The sequence below is a fragment of the Pangasianodon hypophthalmus genome, chromosome 2, assembly GCF_027358585.1.
Source record: "Pangasianodon hypophthalmus isolate fPanHyp1 chromosome 2, fPanHyp1.pri, whole genome shotgun sequence".
NCBI lineage: Eukaryota > Metazoa > Chordata > Actinopteri > Siluriformes > Pangasiidae > Pangasianodon > Pangasianodon hypophthalmus.
The window spans coordinates 3,671,998-3,692,472 of record NC_069711.1 but is presented as its reverse complement, the minus strand read 5'-3'; the positions used below and the strand labels follow the sequence as shown (position 1 = coordinate 3,692,472).

Below are 20,475 nucleotides of genomic sequence, written 5' to 3'. Positions count from 1 at the left end.
AATTCATGTGTCCTTTTTCAGGCTGCTTCATTACAGCTCTTGTTGTTTTAACTTTCTTAATTATTGCAGTAATTAAAAAACATATATAAAACATATGGGATTTAAAAGAAGAGCAGTTTGTTTAATTGTGGTAGCAGACAATGTTTCTATAATGTCTCATCACATTTATATAATGACAGGACAAATAGGGATGCGACATGGAAAGAAATAGAGGATGAATTACAGCTTCCAGGTGTGTAGCTAGCTAATTAGCACACAAATACTCGGTTTATAGAGTTTATTTACTATTATGACAACGTGTAACTATTTTTATGCTTTCCAGTTGAAGAGCTACAAACCTGTGCTGCATTGCTGCACATGCAGTATGGCAGAACTTAGTAACTGCCTTCATTGTTTAATCTGACATGAAGAACATTATTCCACGGTCTGTTACAGAATTCTTATTGGGATCATCTCTTACAGAGTGACAAATAATAATCGTAAAAGACCGCTGGAATTGCACAGTGTAAAACTGGCTTTAAATTTGTACTCCTGTCAAATGGGTAGTCAGGGATGACAGTTGTATTCAACTTTTAAGCACTGGAGCAATACAGGAAAAAGTAGTTATAATTGATTAAACTGCCCCTAAGGTTTAATGGCAGATTATCACAAATTTATTCCTCTGAGTAGTCTCATATCTTACATGATAAATTAAACAGACTTATAGCTTAACTTAAGAATACTTTTGATTAAAGAATTCATGAAAACCTCCAACCACAATACATTTTTCCATATAAATGTTTATTTATTCCACCAACAACTGCTCTTAGGCTACCATTAGAAGCGATGTTCAAGTAGATGTGTTTCTGTCCTTCTCAGTACAGAGCAACATGAACATGAAGGTGTCAGTGCTAATTGCACGTACATGACAAACAGAAAAAGATTAGGCTGAAAAATGTATTAGTATTCCTTTATTATCAATACATAACCAAAGTGTGCCTTATGTTTTACTGATGATGAACTACATGAAAAGACTAAACAGAAGTCAAAATGGGTTGTGTCTTAACTAGGTCAAAGAATTCATGAGCAAAAAGTATACAGCAGGAATCAACAAACTCGTGCTGATTATTTCACTTTGTCATGCAAAGTGGTAAAATTTCAGATTTATTCACCCATAATTGAAATGTAATGCCAATATACATTACAGATTACACATAAATGAAGCAATTATGAATGACTCACCCAAAAACAAAAATCACAGTGGTCAGGATGTCTTAAGCTTCTGAAGCCAGTCAGTCTGAGCAAATTTGTGAGTAATCACCAAATTACACTTAATTGTGTAAAAACACTAGTCTGTAGAACTGGGAAACAGCTGGATTCAGTCAGTAAAACATTAGGGGGCAAGACCATTCTCTGAGGATGTGGAAACAGTCTAACTGGTTGTTTCAATCCATGGGGAAAGTCAATCTTGTCCTATCGATCAGGCCTCTGAAGACAGAAGACTTTGGCTTTGTGGTCCCCACCTGCTGTCACAGCCATGGAAGCATCTCTGGAAGACAAATGGAGGAATGTAAAAGTATAGTGGTTAGATGCTGGCAACACGTCTGTAACAGTATATTTACCACCTTTAACATTTACTGTCTTCTGAGAGAAAAATAATCTTTATCAATCCTTGTGTTTATTTGCTTTGTCATTAATTAAGACATGCATTTGTTCCCTCAACATCATGAACTCTTCACACCTAGCCAGTATATTCTGTTTTCTAGGGGATTCCATATATACTAAGCCATTCATTCCTATTGAAGTTGAATGAAGTAATTTACCGCAGAGCAGGTGCACTAGGAGCACAACACAGTGCAATTATCTGTATTTGTATCTGTACCTGTTTAATGATAAAACAGTCTGTGAATCTGTTTTTGTATTTGGATTTAAACTGGAAGTGGGTGTGGTTTGTACTGGAAGGTATTTTGTTTATTAAATCTTATCCATATCACTATGCCAGGGGTTCCCAATCATGTTTGGGCAAACAACCCCTTATGGACATTATGAATGTTTTCTGCAACCCCAAGCTTTGACCACTCTACATTTTTTTTTAAAACTCCAGATTTATAATATAGGATTAATGTAACATTTGAACATTTTTTTTTAACAACATGTGCCTCACACCAATCTTGGTCATTACATCTCGGAGGCCCTGAAGCTCTCCTTCACAAAACCGTACTACCAGTAACCTCATCCCCCCTTGAGTCCCAAACAGTGGTGGTAGGTAGGCTCCGGAACTGCCAGTCTGCTGTCGAGAAAGCTGACTTCATCCTGGCTTTAGCTACCCTCCACTCTCTCCACTTTCTAGCACTGACTGAGACCTGGATCACACCAGAGAACTCAGCTACACTGGCTGCTCTGTCATTTGCCTATGCTTATACTCAGACTCCATGAGAAATTGCCTAGGGGTGGTGATACAGGTTTACTTTTGTCTCAGAGATTGCTTCACCCCTCTTGCTTTGCCTCACCTCAAAATCTCATACCTCACTATGTATTCCATACTGTTACCTCTCCAGTAAATCATTATCGTCATCTATCGCCCTCCTGGTCCCCTGGTCCCGGTCTCCTTGGATACTTCAACTTCACCTCTGACAAGCTCCAGTCCTCTTGCCCACTCTCTCTTTTGCACCCTTTCCCCTGACATTCCCTGACGATAGCTGCCCTCTGACACACAAGGACAGATATGTTCTGGACCTGGTCTTCAGCCAGCCCTCACTAGCAGTAGACACTAATGTTATTCCACTCCACTTTTCAGATGTCTGGTTTGAATATTTCACCCTCTCCCTGCCCTTCCTGTCACCAACTGTTCATACCTCTCCCACACTTGCTGCAACTCAATCTCTTGTTCCTCCCTGGCTTCCAGCATTTTAACAACCCTTCCACACCATGACCCCTTTTCCTCTCTACCTCTTGAATCAACCACCAACAATTTCCTCTCATCACTGTCTTCATCCATAGACCATCTATCTTGCAAACATAGAAAGTTTTTTCACCTTTCCCCTTGGCTGTCAAATGTGCTACACTGAAACTGTAGAGAAATAAGAGCAGCTAAGAGAAAGTGGAGGAAGTCACAGTTTGATGCTGGTCCCTCTCATATTGCTCTCTTCTGTCAAAGGTTTCATCTTATGTGACAGCTGCTAAGACATTCTTCTACAAGGGGAAGCTGGAAGCCTCTGTACATGATCCTTGCAAGCTCCATAACATTTTTTCTTTACTCCGTAACCCTCTGCCTCCACCTACACCTCTCCTCCCTGACTGCTGACTATGTTGCCACCTTCCTGGATGAGACTGTTAGCACAATCTGACAGTCCTTCCCTCCTACCTTTAATTCCTATACTTCATGATCACTCTTCCCTTCCTCTATACTTTTCACATTTTTTTTCCTATTTCACAGAAGACATCCTACAGATTACCTTGCCCAGAAATTCCACTACTTGCCTGCTGTATCCCCTCCCATCCATAACCATCTCACAGGACTTCCTCCCCTCCCATCCATAACCATCTCACAAGACTTCCTCCCCTTCATCACATCTGGCCATGTACTAACTGCCTTGAAGACAGCAAGGATTATCCCCATCTTAAAGAACCTCACTCTAGGTTCCTCAGACATCAACAACTACCAACTCATACATCTTATCTCTTCTTTCTCTCTACGCTGAAATTCTTGCTGAGAGAATTGTACTGTATACAACCAGTTGCCTCTCTACCTCACCCAGAACAACCTCCAAGATCATCTGGCTTCAAAGTGGCATACTCCACAGAAACTGCTCTTGTGGTTCTTAATGAGAAGCTTCATGCCAATAGACTGTCATCAGTCGTCATTCTCCTTGACCTTTCAGCAGCTTTTGACACAGTCAATTAAGACTCTCCTGTCTGTTCTCATGAGTCTTGAAATTTGTGGTACAACATGGCAGTGGTTTGCTTCTCACCTGGAGGGAAAGTCATATCAGGTGACATGGAGGGGATCCACATCTGCCCCATACAGACCCTCCACTGAGGACTCAGTGCTGGGTCCTCTTCTGTTCTCCCTCTGTACTCTCTCAGTAAGGTCATATCCTCACATGGGTTTTCATACCATTGCTATGCCGATGATACCCAACTCATTCTCTCCTTTACTCCCTCAGACACTGAAGTTTCTGCTTTTATCTCAACATTTCTAGCAGACATCTCATCATGAATGTCAGCTCAACAGCTGAAACAAAATTAAAGCAAGACTGAGCTGCTGTATATCCCTGTATATCCCAACCCAACCCTTGCAACTGATCCAGAATGCAGCTGCAAGACTTATCTCCTTAAGTTCTTCCACACAATCCCATTGCTGCATTCTATCCGCTGGGTTCAGATAGCTGCCTGCATCAATTTTAAAACACTCATGCTTGGGAGGTACAATTCACAGTGCATGGCAGACCAGAACCAAGCCAGGAAGTCCAAGGAACTCTTCGCAGACCTCTGCGATCAAACTTTGTCAAGACTTAGATCTGGGCAATGGTATAAAACCATGTCTAAAGCTTTGAATTTTCCCAGGAGCACGGCAGGCTCTCATAAGGAGAGCAAAAGGAAAAAGATTGTCTGGTCTTTTGGGCTGAACTCCAAGCACTTTGATTGGCCAAAACCAGGTACTGCTTGTCATCAATCCCTAAGGTGATGTATGGTGGCATCAGCATCTATGGAGTTACTTATCAGCAAGGGATGGTGAGACTGGTCAGTTTTGTGGGAAGCATGATTGGAACCAAATACAGAAAACCTGCTCCATAGTGCACACATCATCAGATACTTAAGGGAGAAAAAAAAGGAAAAAAAGAAACTCAGAAGCACCAACTTCAGGGGCACTTTATATCGAGATGAGATTGTAGGGAATCTGATTCTGTAACTAGGTCCCTATGAAATCTTTTTTTTTTTTTCCAAATTCCATTTTGTTGGAATTTTCAGCTTTCTGAGATTTTTTTACTATTCTGTTTTTTACCTATATTTATTTTAAAAAGTACATGTAATCAACTACAATAATTTAGGATTATGTTAGGTTGTCCAATTACTTTTGGTCTCTTAAACAGGAGGGAACCACCTATTAAGCGTGCTGTAATTCCTACACTGTGCACCCGATTTAGATGTAAATACTCTCAAATTAAAGCTGAAAGTCTGCACTTTCAGGTCATATTTTTATGTGATTTAAACTCCAACATACTGTGAGAGACAGCTAAAATAACAATAACCTAGTCACTGTCCGAATTTTTGTGGACCCGACTGTATATGCTGACCAATTTAATTTTATGTGCAATTTTATTTATACGTCATAAATGTTTGACACTCCCACCCCAACAGCTAGAAACTGGTTTAGTCACCGGTTGAGCGTGAAGTCCAGGATCTCTGCTGTGTGACCACGATATTCAGCCACCATGTTTCCTGAGCGAGCATCCCACAGAGTCACAACTCCACCTAGATTACAGGTAGCCACCACGGCTGAGGTCTGCTCCCACTGAAGATGGACGATCCCTACCTAAGAACAAGAGAGAGTCAGTCGTACATGTTGGATTATATTTATTACTTGTCAGCAAATAAATAAACATTCATTATATACCAATCAACCATAACATTACAACTATCTGCCTAACATTGTGTAGGTCCCCCCCGTGCTGGCAAAACAGCTCTGACCCAGAGTATAGCTCTGTCATATAGACAGCTCTATCCCATAGTACATCCTGGTGCCATCTCTTGTCCCAGGTAAGCGACACACACGCACCCAGCCGTCCAAATGATGAAAAGAAAACATGATTCATCAGGCCAGGCCACCTTCTTACATTGCTCCATGGTCCAATTCTGATGCTCACATGCCCATGTCAAAGTAACATCCACGAAGCCAGGACCCAAGGGTCCTTTGCCAAAAGCATCACATAGCCTCCTCCGGCTTGCCTTCTTCCCATAATGCATCCTGGTGCCACCTCTTCCCCTGGTAAGTGATGCACACGCACCAAGCTGTCCACATGATGTTTAAAAAAACAAAACAAAACAAAAAAAAACCTGTTGCCATTTCATCGGTTGTCCTTCCTTGGATCTCTTTTGGTCGGTACTAACAAATACATACTGGGAACACCCCCACAAGACCTGCTGCTTTGGAGATGCTCTGACCCAGTTGTCTAGCCATCACAATTTGGCCCTTGTCAAAGTCACTCAGATCCTTACACTTGCCCATTTTTCCTGCTTCACTCTGACTGTTCATCTGCTACCTAATATATCCCACCCCTTGACAGGTGCCATTGTAACGAGATAATCAATGATATTCACTTCACCTGTCAGTGGTTTTAATGTTATGGCTGATTGGTGTATGTAGAATCACATGTATACAATGCAGTGAGTGGTAAAACCATACAAATTAATCTGCACTTACATCATGTTTACACCTGTGTCTAAGGCTCTGTGTGGTCAAGTCGTATATGGCCAGAGTGCCATCCAGATATGCCACAGCAATCAGGGGCAGCCTGACATAGAGTAACAAGTTACCACATTACCGTGAAAGCAGATATTAAAAGTGATCAACTTAGATTTAGAAATAAAGAAACAATAATAATAAACATTTAGAAACTGATGCTTCCAAAGGAGCATGACTTACACATTACAAAATCCTACAGACTCCACTGAGATGGAATCCTGCTCCTCCATCGTGTTTTTCTCCTCAGTGTTCTCAATCGAGAATGAACCCAGTACCTAAACCAAAAGCATTACGTTCATTAAGAGATTTTTCTCATATATTCAGTTCAGTACAATATGTTCAAAACCACTGTTAGTGGACTAGCTTAGTGATCATGTGCTAGTGACCTAAAAGTTGAGAGTTCAAATCCCAGAACCCCCCAGAGAGGCACTGTTGGGACATTAAATAAGTTCCTTAATCCTCAGCTGTAAATTGTATTCTGCTTTACTTGTACACAGTGCATAAATTATCTGTCAAATAAATGTCAATATACAGTCGATTACACTTAATCCGCAAATAACATTTTGCATTATGGGTATTTTGTATCTTCCAGGGTGCAATGTATTATGTATATCCCAACAAGGGATAGATTTCTTAATCTATATCCAGATTTCTGTAAAGCTGCTTTGTGATAATCTCCCATAGTTAAAAGTGATAAAATTATATGTGAACTCTTGCCTTGTATAGATGTCCTCACCTTGCCTGTTGATGTGTTAATGAGTTTAGCCTGTCCATCAGTTGATCCTGTGAGAACCAGGGTTCCATCCTTGTTGCACTCCATAGATGTCAGTGGCCCCTGGTGGCCATCGTAACCTGAGAAATCAATATACTAATGAGTAAAAGACTTAAGAGCTTAAAGGGGGAGTTCACTTTTTTTCATTGGACCGTTTCTATGCACTTATAGGAAGAGTTCTAGGCCTCAGGCAGTTTTCTAGGCCTCAGCCAGTTTTTGTATCAAGTGCTTAAATAATTTGTTAAAACAAATTAAAATAAAGTGCCTGTGGAAATGGAGCATTTCTAGAGCCTACAATAACACACCTCATGTTGCTATTACCGAGTTAGATAACCAGCTACTGTAACAAAAACAAAATCGGCTTTGAGTGCGTTCCCACTGACACAAAACTAACTCAAAACCTGGAGCGGTTTGAAAGTACAAACTGTGAAGAAAGTACAAGCCATGAAGAAGAGAACAGATTGAATTAGGATGGGAATACGTTTATCATTGAGAAGACAAGTAGTATTTTTTTTTTTTTTACTCTTTTGTCTTTAAAAATTATGTTTCAAATAAATAGATATTGACATCTTATTTAGCATACTTGGAATCCTAAATTCATCACATTATAATTTATGTCATTGGTGGAGAAAAACAAAACAAAACTGCATGCATTGATATAAAAACTGTCCAAAAATTATGAACTGATCACATGTGAAATAAATTTGCTTTTAATTAAAACAAACCTTTTGACATTTACCTTTAATGACATGGATTGTATTGCCTTGCTTAAGGTCCCACAGACGCAGGGTCCCATCCTCATAACCCACCATCGCTCTTTTTCCTTTGTGTGGGTAAAAAGATAGACATACATAAAGAACATAGTAAGACTCATTTTAACACTCGCAAATATGTTCATTAGGAAACTTTTTAATTATATATATATATATTGTAATTATATATTCAGGGCAGTAGTGGCTCAGTGGTTAATGGCTCTGGGTTACTGAACAGGAGGTCAGGGTTCAGGCCCTTTCTGCTCCAGGGAGTCATATCATGGCTGAACCTGCACCATGACTAGGTTTGTCACAATACCATAAACATATCTCACGATACTATACCAGCTGCAGTATTGTGACACCAAGTAGTATCACGATACCATGCAATATTGTGTTAATTCATAATTAAAATCTACAAAATGAACCAAATTTACAGAAATACATAGATATAAATGAAAACAGACCAAATTTTCCTCTGAATACTTTATTAATAAGAATGAATCATTGGTTATTGGAAAAACTCAAGGACATTCATTCAATTAGCAAGCAACTAATTCAATGTGCCACATATTTCATCTATTGTTCCCTAAAGCAATGAAATCACGCAAATGGAAATTGTCCTCAGAGTACTAAGAATGAACACAACATTAGGAATAAATAACTGAATTTGGAAATGAAGTCCAAAAAATCATAAAAATGGGAATGCTAGCTCGCTTACCATCAAAAATGGATAATTTTATTAATTAGACACAGCGCTTAGTGTAACGTTAGCTCGCTTACTATTAAACAGGAAATCTTTAAAGAATAAGGTAAAGAATCCTGTTAAATGAAGTGTCACTAACCTCTGTGTATTCTGCTGAAGCAGTGGGATGTGTCTTTTTAGCGAAAATAGTATAAAGTCATATCACGTTAAAGTCATAAAAAAAAGTATGAAGTCGACCACTGGCTCACCTCAGACTGGAAAATGCCCACGATGGGCATGTGATCATAAAGAGAAATGGGGTAGGCAAGTGGGAGTCCAGGTTAGGCTAGCGAAACTAACTAGGATTCCATTCCCTAGCCTGCTACTCGCAAAAGTCCGATCCCTTTGACTTACAGTAACTATTCATTGCACATATTTTGTAGTTTCTTTTCTATTTTCTTACACCAGAGATGAAGCCTGATAGTGTTTCGTTTTACTGTACATCTTGTATTGGTATAATTACAAATTTGAACTGAATTGAACAATTATTACCTGATTCCTCAGAGTGTTCTATTTTAAAATGCTAATTAAATGTGAATTCTAGCATTAAGAACAGAGTCTCACCATCGGGAAGGATTTTTCCACTTGTTGCCTGACAGTTGGGTCCCTGGAAGGTCTTACATTCTCCACTTGGTATCTTCCACATCCACATATTGCCATCAGCAGTACCTGCAAGCAACACTGGTGCACAGGGGTGCCACTGCAGCCACTAACAAAGACACAATAAAGACCAATGAAGTTAGACAAAGTTGCTTAGGCTGTATAAAGTACATAGCATTCAGTACATAGGCTGATGTGAATAGCTAGTAGGTTTGCTGGTTAATCTGAGACTATGGGTCAGAAAATTAAGCTCCCATTTCAAGAGATTAAAGCTGGTCTGCTCCAAAAGGGCAAATCCCTGTTTATTGATGGCTCTTCTCACCCTCTAAGAATTCCTCCTTTGCTCATTGTACCTTTTGATTATAGTCCCATTATATTATATAGCATTAAACTGTAGAAATTTTGCTCATACAGTATATTCAGTTCAATATGACATACAAAACCACTCTCTTGACTATAATAGGGGTAGCTCAGTGATTGTGTGTTAGTGACAGGAAAGTTCAAATCCCATCACAAATTCCAGGCTTCACCAAGTAAAATGCATGCTCAATTGGAATCACATCAAGTGATTGACTTGGCCATTGCAGAATACTCCACTTCTTTGCCTTAAAAAAAGTCTTGGGGTGCTTTCAAAGTCACCGTTATGGGTCAGTGTCAATTTGCACTGTAAAACATCATCCAACAAGTTTTGAAGCATTTGACTGAAACTGAGCAAATAATATAGCCATATCCACTTCAGAATACATCCTGCTCACACTATCAATAAATACAAGGGACCTAGTTCCATCAGCAGCCATACGTGCCCATGCCGTAAGATACTTCGGTTCATGAGCAGTTCCTTCCCCTTGTGCCGCCAAAACAGCTCTGACCCGTCGAGGCATGGATTCCACAAGACCTCTGAAGGTGTGCTGTGGTATATGGCATGAAGATATTAGCAGCAGAGCCTTTAAGTCCTGTAAGTTGCGAGGTTTGGCCTCCATGGATCAGACTTGTTTGTCCAGCACATCCCACAGATGCTTGATTGAATTAAGATCTAAGGAATTTGGAGGCCGAGTCAACACCTTGAACACTTTATCATGTTCCTCAAACTATTCCTGAACAATTTTTGTAGTGTGGCAGGGGGCATTATCCTGCTGAAAGAGACCACTGCCATTAGGGAATACTGTTGCCATGAAGGGGTGTTCTTGGTCTGCAACAAAGTTTAGGTGGTACGTGTCAAAGTAACATCCACATGAATATCAGGACCCAAGGTTTCCCACCAGAACATTGCCCAGAGCATCACAATGTCTCTGCCGGCTTGCCTTTTTACAATAGTACATTCTGGTGCCATCTCTTACCCCAGGTATGTGATGCACACGCACCCAGCCATCCATATGATGAAAAGAAAACATGATTCATGAGACCAGGCCACCTTCTTACATTGCTCCATGGTCCAGTTCTGATGTTCAGGTGTCCATTGTAGGCACTTTCGGTGGTGGACAGGGCTCAGCATAGGCACTCCCCACACGCCTCAGAGAGCCCTGTGCACCCATGACCCTGTTGCCAGTTCACCAATTGTCCTTCCTTGGACCACTTTTGGTAGGTATTAACCACTGCATACCGGGAACACCCCATAAGACTTGCCGTTTTGGAGATTGAAAATTGATGGCTAGTCATCTAGCCATCAATTTTGAGAACTGACTGTTCACTGGCTGCCAAACATATCCCACTCCTGGACAGGTGCCATTATAACGACATAATCAATGTTATTCACTTTACCTGTCAGTGGTTTTAATGTTATGCCTCATCTGTGTATATAAAGATTATGCCAAATGAGAGGCAGAATACCTTTAAGGTTCATGGTTTGGAATCAGTTATATTAACCTTATTAATTGGAATCAGATACTTCAATTACATATACTACACATAACACATTACTTATACATAGCTTTGAATAAGATATTTAATTAATACACACATTTAACCATCAAATGAACCTTTCTCAATCTTTTGTCTTACGACTGGCTGTGGAAAAAATCTGCATAATTGCATGACAAATCCTTTTCTTTTTAATACTGACTGGAAACTCACTGGCTACAATTTACATACCTCTAGATCTCCTACTTCAAAAGACCAGATCTCCTCTTTGGCTTCAACCTTCCACACTTTAATCAGACCACTCATGTCCCCGGACGCCACCAGCTTTGAGTCATGGCTGAATGTTGCACATGTAACTGAGTCCTTATGGCCTAACAAAAACACATGAAGAAAAACCGTGGATAAAAAAAAAAACAAAAAAACAAAAACTGTGGATAAAAAAAAATTGCTAGAGTATTGGCAAAGTGGGCAAATCACACCTGTACACTCAAACGACACCTCTCCATCGATGACGTTCCATACATAAGCTTTGTCGTCCTCAGCACCTGTGATGGCCAGGTTGTTTGTTACTGGGTCCAAACTGACGCAGAAAACAGAACCTGAACCAGAGAATTTATACAGTGAATAATTATAACATCACCAACATAGCCAAGTGCCTGTTAATATTAACTTTATATATTAGCGATGTAACCAAACTGAACAGATAATGCATCCTAAATATAGAATACAGATACGAACAATAGGCTAGGTATTTTTTTTTTTTTTTTTTAAAGGTTTGCCAGGGACCAGGATCACACAGGAAGAAACAAAAGATCGTGCGCACAAGCACAAGCTTTTTATTTTGATTCTGAGCAATATGCAACAATTATTCAATATGCAGCCATTATATGCGTAACCTGGCAACCCTGTTTGTGGAACTTAAAAAAGGTGAAAAGTTCATTAAAGTGATATGGATGGGAGATGCACATGCATACATGTATACATACATGCATAGTCACCTCTGAAAGTATTGGAACAGCAAGGCCAATTCTTTTGCTATACACTGAAGACATTTGTGTTTGAGATCGATAGATGTGAGAATCTGAGATGATAGATTAGACTTTCAGTTTTCATTTCCTGATATTTACATCTGGACATATTAAACAACTTAGAACAGGGCACCATTTTGTTTGAACCCACCCATTTTTCAAGTGATCAAAAATATTGGAACATGTGACTGACAGGTGTTTCTTGTTGCCCAGATGTGCCCTGTTAGATTGATTGTATTAATACAATTAATAGCTCTGAATGTGTACTTTGTTTTGAGCCCTAGGTTTTGCCTGTGAAGACTGCATTTGTTGTTAAAAAACAAACCAACGTAAAGACCAGAGAGCTGTCTATAGGAGAAAAGCAAACCATTTTTAAGAAGAGACATGAGGAAAAAATTTATCAGAGCCACTGCACAAGGATTGAGCATAGCCAACACAACAATTTGGACCTCCTGAAAAATAAAGAAACCACTGTTGTACTAACGACCATACATCAAACAGGTCAGCCAAGGAAAACAACAGCAGTTGCTGACAGAATTCTTGTGAGAGCTGTGAAGAAAAACCCAAAAATAACAGTCAGTGGCATCACCAACAACCTCCACAGGACAAGGGCGAAGTTATCACAATCCACCATTCGAAGAAGATTTCGAGAGCAGAAATACTGAGGTCATACCACAAGATGCAAACCACTCATCAGCAGTAAGAATCGGACAGCCAGACTGGATTTCGAAAAAAGAAATACAGAAATGAGCCACAAAAGTTCTGTAATGAGGATAAACCTCTACCAAAGTGATGGAAAGGCCAAAGTGTGGAGAAAGAGGATCTGCTCATGATCCAACACATACTAGCTCATCAGTCAAGCATGGTGGAGGTAGTGTCATAGCTTGGGCTTGCATGGCTGCTTCTGGAATGGGCTTACTAATCTTTATTGACGATGATGATTGTAGCAGAATGAATTCAGAAGTCTACAGAAACATTCTGTCTGCCAATCTAATTGGGAGGGACTTCAACATGCAGCAAGACAATGACTCAAAATGCACTGCCAACACAATGAAGGAGGGGGAAAAGGTAAAGATTTTACACCGGCCAAGTCAATCACCAAACCTTAACCCAGTTGAGCATGCATATCACTTCCTGAAGAGAGAGAGTGAAGGGAGAAAAACAAACAACAACTGAAAGAAGCTGCAGTATAAAGTAGACAAAAGAAGACTGCAACAGTTTGGTATTGCAGTCGCCGGCTTGATGCAGTTAGCCAGAAACCCACTGACATCACCAAACTGTTGCATCTTTCTTATGTATTTTTGATCAATTGAAAAATGAAAGGGTTCAAAAGGTGCCATGTTTTAAGCTGTTTAACACATACAGATGTAAATATCAGGAAACGAAACCTGAAATTCTGATCTAATGTCTGATATTTATGTACACGTTACTGTGCAAAAGTCTTAGGCACCCTATTTTTTTTTTTAGTACAAACTTTGTTATAGATTTTTATTTTATGACTTCTACATTACTGAATCAGTACAAAAACATTTTAGATTTCCAAACATTAGTTTTCCAGCACTAAATTAAATGTTACAGAAAAATGTTTGTATGTCAGTAAAGAAAGCAGCAGATTACATAAGAGACACTTTTCAGATAAAAACATAACGAAGGCTGCTACCTGAGACTACTTTTTTTTTTTAAAGCGAAGGATCGTCACACTAAATATTGACTTTGTTACATTTATTACTGTTTACTGCTCTTTACAGTATTTAATGTAGAAACATTTTATTATTTTTGAAGGCATCTTTGCTCTACAGCATTTCTTTGCATGTCCCTAAGACTTTTGGACAGTACTGTACATACCAAATCACATCACAAAAATTGCATGTTACATGCATAATACACAATTATGCATTACATACAGGTTTGTCATGTAGACGACGACCCAAGTACATACATAACTTTGACCAGTAAACCGAAAACAGGAAGATTTGATAATGTCACCGGTGTGTTTGATGAACGTGAGCTCGCTGTCATCCTGGTCTGCCTCCATCTCATCCTCTGTCTCCCAGCCTTCATCATCTGCAGTTCCTTCAGCTTCTGCAAAATCCACATCTTCCAATTCCTCTGCAAGATCATCTAAACAAACACACACACACACACACACATACACACAAACACAAACAAAAGTCACAAAAACACTCTAAGCTAGCTTTCTTCAAAATAATGTTACAAGGGCAAAGGTTAACTTTAACACAGGACTGCATTACATCAAGTTCTACACATCTAATCAGCTTCCTTGATCCTAACACACTCTCTAATTTAAGAAGAGTGAACTGACCCACAGCATATGCCTAGTTACTACACAGAAGTAGTGACAGTACACCAACCTGTGGTTGTCTGTTCTGTGTCATTCAAGTCAATAACTTCGATGATTTCCTCGTCTCCATGAAGCTGCACAGTATCTTCTTCAGAGTTCTCCATGGCCTGTGCGATGCTGTCCAACTAAACTTAGCTAGCGTGGTGACTTGCCTCTGCCTTTGCTATTACACTATAGTACTAAAAAGCGTCTCGTAAGGCTGAAAACTCCAACAGCGTATCCTCATTTAACCAAATATAAGCAATAAAGTTTCACAGCAAAATGTCAAATGTAATCTTCAGTCAAAAATCGGTACCTAAATTCACGTGTTAGCTGGATTAGCTGGACCCAGCGGTGACGTTTACAAGGCTGACCCGTCCCAAACGACTTCCAACTACATAAATAGTGCACTAGATAGGACACAGACCCCATTACTTTGTACATTTTGTAGTGCACTTAAACAAGGAAGTCGTTTGGAAGACGGCATTACAAAGGCACCTACTGCTGCGTTCGAGTCGAGGTAGCAACTTGTAATTCCCCACCTCCAACCAGTAAAAGCAAAAGAAAACGCCCCCTTAACTTAACTCGTCAGCTTGGAGTAGTCTTGTCAATTACCAGTTCCTTCCCACCATTCATTTCTGGAGTGACGTCAAAGCAATATGGCTGCGCACACTGTGAACGAGGTGGATTGTAAATGGTAATTTGCAAGTTGTAATAACGTCATTTCCCACCTCGGCACATTCGACGTGGTAAGTGGGGAAAAACATTGACGCCTTCAGGAAAACGTGTATTTTTACCTGCACTTTTACAGGTACAGGTCAGAGTGGCTATTGGCTATTCTACTACAGCGAACTTTAAATATTCATGCAGCATTTTGGACTGAAATTGCAGTACAGCAACAACAGCCTAGCTAACAAAAATAGGTCGCTGGGACGTTCCCTGAACCAACACTGCCAATGTCCTGTGGATGTTTTTTTTTTTTTTTTTTTTGTAGGGTTGCCAGAAAGTTAAACAGGTCCTCACTGAAGCCTGTAGCACGATGGCGTGTTGGATTAGATCCACTATATTTTTGTCCTGTATATACCTTTCATGTTCCATCTGGATGCAGACAAGCATTCATGAGTTGCACATCTATCATGTGTTATAGCTGTTTCAGTAAATTAACCAGCCTTGAAATGACTGACTGGTAGGCAGCGGCCACATGCTTTACAGCAGGACAGAATCTGCTGAGTAATTTGACACCATAGTTTGGAAGATTTGGCAAAAATCCTAGGAATAGTTTGCAAAAGATAGGTTTGCATATTAATCAGATTACAGAAAATGTGATTGGGTGGGGTTAAATGTTCCAAAAAGCTCATTTTTGATGCATAAGTGTCTGAATCAGGAGTATTCCCTAGGATATTCCCTGTCCACCTTATTTTACATGAGATATGCTTGGTTATAAGTCGAGAAAAAAAAAAAAAAAAAAGATTAGCGCACCTCAATGACGAGTTTGAGTGACACTGTAGATTTTTTTCTGGGCTGCTAGAGGGACCTACCAACCAAGTTTCATAACGATTGGTCATTTTTAACCCCACCAAAAGTCTGCTGAAAGTTGACTGGCCAACGGCAGCCATGGTTTTTTATGCAATCAGGTCATCATTAACAATATAACCTACCAATTAGGATAAAGATGCAGAATACCAAGTTTCAGATCAATTGGACTTATGCTTCCTGAGAAGCAGTTTTCTGAACTCAGTTCCACCCCCTGCTGATGCAATGCCCATAACTCAGACTTTGTCCTGAAGGGGTGTTTCAAGTTTCATTCAAGTGCTTACAAAGAATCATAAGTTATAGCTGCTTGTGTGAATTAGACTTTGGCCTATTAGAATTGATTGACAGGTGGTGGACATATTGTTAACAAATCTCATTGTGTTTTTGACCCCTATGAAGAGAGGAATTTTCCTCAGCCATTTGACACCAACTTTGTGAAGGTGGGACAAAAATTGTAGGACTAGTTCCCAAAAGTAGGTTTTGCATATCATGCAAATTACCAAAAAAATCCAAATGAGCAAAGCTACATGGTCCAAATTGCAAATTGGTTCAGAATTAGCCAAGGAATTTCATGGCTTTCGAGATATGGCCTAAAACATGAAATGGTGCGCTATTCTGTGCTGTAGCACCACCATTAGACCGATTGGGATCTTCACTTTTGCCTGAGTAGAGGGAGTGAGTACTACATACTCGCCAAGTTTCAGGTTTGTGGCACATACAGTTTGGTCTGCACATCCTTCCACATATTATTTCCATTCTTTCCATTCTTTCCTATAGGAAAAAAAACAGATTTCAAATGGGTGATACATGCGAAATGCACAACTGATTAAAAAGTTGAATACAAGCACAACTTTCCCAACCGACAATTTGATACTGGTCCCGTAACGATATCCCGAATACTATGGCATTTACAATAATAAAACGTAAATGAAGTCGGATGGCAACAGTATTGTGCATTGCTTGACAATTGCATTGTGCAATCCTAATAATAACTAGATAGTGCAGTTCCTGCAGAAACTGTGAGTGTGTTGCATCCCACATTTTCAATGTTGGTCAGTTGTTACACAGACACACACGTCATAATTCTTCACTTTTTTTTTTAAGTATTTGGATTCGCGTGTTTATATTCGCTTTGGGGTTTATCTAATTTATATGTGTTTTGTAAAAGACTTTTGGGGCAACTAGCAGTCAGGAGAGTATTTAGGGTTTAGGGCAATTAGAGGTCACTGGTGCATTTATTATTTGGTGTTGGGGCAGTTCACTGGCAGGGGAATATTTAAATTTTGGTTTGCGGCAATTAGAGGTCACACAGTTGCATTCAGGTTTGTGGCAAATACAATTTATAAGGAATTTAAATACAATTGCTTTTCGAGCAATTAGCTGTAAGTAGGGTATTTATATTTGGGTTTCAGGAAAGTACAGGTCACAGGGGTATTTACTTTTTTGGTGTTGGGCAGTTCACATGCAGAGGTCACATGGTTTTAGAATTTGCAGCAATTAGCAGTCAGGGTGGTATTTATCTTTCACTTTGAGGCAATTGACTACCTTCTACCTTCTTCCATTGCTCCATGGTATAGTGCTCCATGCTTTCGGCAGTTCAACGGGGGTCAGCATGGACACTCTGACTGGTCTGCGGTTATGCAGTCCAGCAAGCTGCGATGCACTGTGTGTTCTGACACCTTTCTGCCATAGCCAACATTAACTTTTTCAGCAATTTGTGCTACAGTAGCTCTTCTGTGGAATTGGAAAAGACGAGCTAGTCTTTGCTCCCCACACACATCAGTGAGCCTTGGGCGCTCATGACCTTGTCGCCAGTTCACCAGTTGTCCTTCCTTGGACCACTTTTGGTAGGTACTAACCACTGCATACTGGGAACACCCCACAAGACCTACTGTTTTGGAGATGCTCTGACCTAGTCGTCTAGCCGTCACAATTTGGCCCTTGTCAAAGTCACTCAGATCCTTATGCTTGCCCATTTTTCCTGCTTCCAACACATCAACTTTGAGAACTGCCTGTTCACTTGCTGCCTAATATATCCCACCCCTTGACAGGTGCCACTGTAACATGATAATCCATGTTATTCACTTCACCTGTCAGTGGTTTTAATGTTATGGCTGATAGGTGTATATTTGGCCTTTGGGGCATTTAACAGTCGTGATGTTATTTATTTTTGGGTTTTGTGTCAATTAGCAACTGTCAGGGTGGTATTTATTTATACGTGTGGGTCAGTTAGAGGCCCTGTGTGTATTAATGTTTTTGGGTTTGGGGCATTAAGTATTCAGGGGTATATTTATTCTGGGGTTTGGGTATATTTAGCAGTCATGGGGGATTTCCGTGTTTGGGGCAGTTAGCAGTTAGGGAGCAACTGTAATGTCTCAGGTGTGGGAGGCATTCATGGAAGCATTGAGGGTTAGACTGAGTCTAACCTCAGGGCACCATCCTGAGTCCAGTGGCCAGGTGAAGAGACAGGATCTCGGCTGATATCTGCATAGTTACTGTACGGACCACCAGAACGATTGGTGTAGGTACCTCCCCTGGGCAGAATACGCTCAGAACTCTCTGGTCTACTCCTCATCCAGACTCACTCCCTTCCAGTACTACCTGGGGTACCAACCCCCTTTGTTTCCATGGATCCTGGCATGGGGAGACATACCAGCAGTAGAGGAGTGATTTCTGTGGAGTGAAGAAGTTTGGGAGTCAGCTCATGTACATCGAGAGAGAGCCCTCAGATGACAGAAGATCCAAGCTGATCGCCACCTCAGGGTATCTCCGGACTACAGGCTGGGAGAGGAAGTCTGGCTATTCACCAAAGACCTTAACCTTGGCCTACCGTCCAGGAAGTTGTCCCCACATTTCATAGGTCCTTTCAAGATCATTCACAGGATTAACCCAGTAACATAGAGACTTCAATTAGCTCCGCAGTTCAGAATCTCCCGGTCATTTCATGTCTCTCTCCCCAGGCCTGTTGTTCCAGGACCCCTGCAAGATGCTGCCCCTTGCAACATGCCACCTCCAGCCCTCACTGTGGACAGACAGCCAGTGATGCAGTGATGGCCCACCTTGATTTCTGTAAGAGAGGGGGACAGCTCCAGTATTTGGTTGACTGGGAGGGCTAAGGTCCAGAGGAGCACGCTTGGGTCCCTGCCAAGGACATGTTGGATACACTTACAAGGCAGAATTCCATCGATGACGACCCAGTCTTCCCGGGCCCAGAACTTGTGGCCATTCAAATAGGAGGGGTCCTACTATTGTATATTTAAAATTCTATCAATGACATTACTTCAAATTCACAGGCAGTTCTCCAACAAAAAGTAATACATGAAGAAAACATAACATTTTGAAATGTGTACCTTCTGAAGTCATACAGACACAAAACTTGGGCACTAAGTAGTACTCCTTTCTACTACAAAGACAGCAAATACACACACACGCACAAAACATTTGCCCCATCAGCCATATGGTGGCACTATAGCTCAGCATATATTTCAAGAACCATCAGCCATACAGTTAAATTTGTCTTTTTTCTCTTTTCTCTCATTTCCTTGGCTAAAATGAAGAAAGGTACAATAAATCCACGTACAAGTACATTCTTAAATTATTTCTTAACTGTGTTTACACACTTTGTTCTTCACAGAACAGCTTCACAGATCTGCTCATATTCCAGGACCTTAATATGATATAAAGCCCCAGAAAGTGGCAGTATTCAAATTTTTCTATATTAAAACAAGCGTATCTCTTGTAACTATGGCTCTATGGCTGAAACAAAAAAAATAGCCTTTTTGGAACTTTTAGACCCACCCACTCCAATTGAAAATAATGTGCATAATGTGCTGAACCTACTTTTGCAAACTAGTACTTGGTATTCTGACCTATCTTCGCAAAATTGGTGTCACACTATTCAGGACACTATTGCTCAATAATTATTACACATTTTAATACTTTTGTTAACCCTGTGTTTTTCTAGTCTGTGCTGGTGCTGGTAACCTCAAACCGTGAATAGAAGATATTCAAGTTGTTGGCTAGGGAGGCACTGCCATTGTTTATTGTAGGGGGGGGCTTGGGTTTGTAGTTTGCATGCTCTGGCACAGACACCTGGAATCTGCCTGCTTGAACTGGGTCTCAATCTTGTCCCTGCATTTCCTTCTGGCTTCTCTCATCATTTTGCTCAAGTTGTAGGAATTATATTTGCTTTATATTTGTCCGTCTTGCCATCTGCAGTCCTGTGTTGTAGGCAGGTGTGCACATAGCTTTCCGCATGGATAAATATACCCAGGGCTTCTGATTGGGAAAAACCTTTACAGAGCATTTGGGAATAGTCTCTCCTATCAGAAACTCTGTATAACCAAGCACTGCTGCTGTAAACTCGCTGATGTCATCAGAGCTGTGCGGGAACATCTGCCAG

General features: G+C 40.4%; 1 protein-coding gene across 1 annotated transcript; it reads right to left on the bottom strand.

Annotated features, from left to right (window-relative positions):
* Nucleotides 1-761: 761 nt before the first annotated feature.
* Nucleotides 762-15,216, bottom strand: aamp (angio-associated, migratory cell protein). The gene is made up of 11 exons (XM_026945579.3): nucleotides 14,572-15,216; nucleotides 14,186-14,320; nucleotides 11,651-11,770; nucleotides 11,403-11,542; nucleotides 9,279-9,423; nucleotides 7,957-8,040; nucleotides 7,182-7,297; nucleotides 6,626-6,720; nucleotides 6,404-6,494; nucleotides 5,361-5,515; nucleotides 762-1,528 (listed from the first exon to the last, which is right to left on the bottom strand). The coding sequence occupies exons 1-11, from the start codon at nucleotides 14,663-14,665 to the stop codon at nucleotides 1,453-1,455; spliced, it is 1,251 nt and encodes a 416-aa protein (XP_026801380.2). The 5' UTR covers nucleotides 14,666-15,216; the 3' UTR covers nucleotides 762-1,452.
* Between the last annotated feature and the right edge of the window lie 5,259 nt (nucleotides 15,217-20,475).

Excerpts from the sequence above, each read along its gene's own strand:
- aamp (XM_026945579.3), bottom strand. The coding sequence starts at position 14,665 with ATGGAGAACTCTGAAGAAGATACTGTGCAGCTTCATGGAGACGAGGAA. Across the intron at positions 8,041-9,278 it reads TGGAAAAATCCTTCCCGATG|GAAAAAGAGCGATGGTGGGT; the intron begins GTGAGACTCTGT and ends ACCCACACAAAG. Across the intron at positions 7,298-7,956 it reads TACAATCCATGTCATTAAAG|GTTACGATGGCCACCAGGGG; the intron begins GTAAATGTCAAA and ends TTGATTTCTCAG.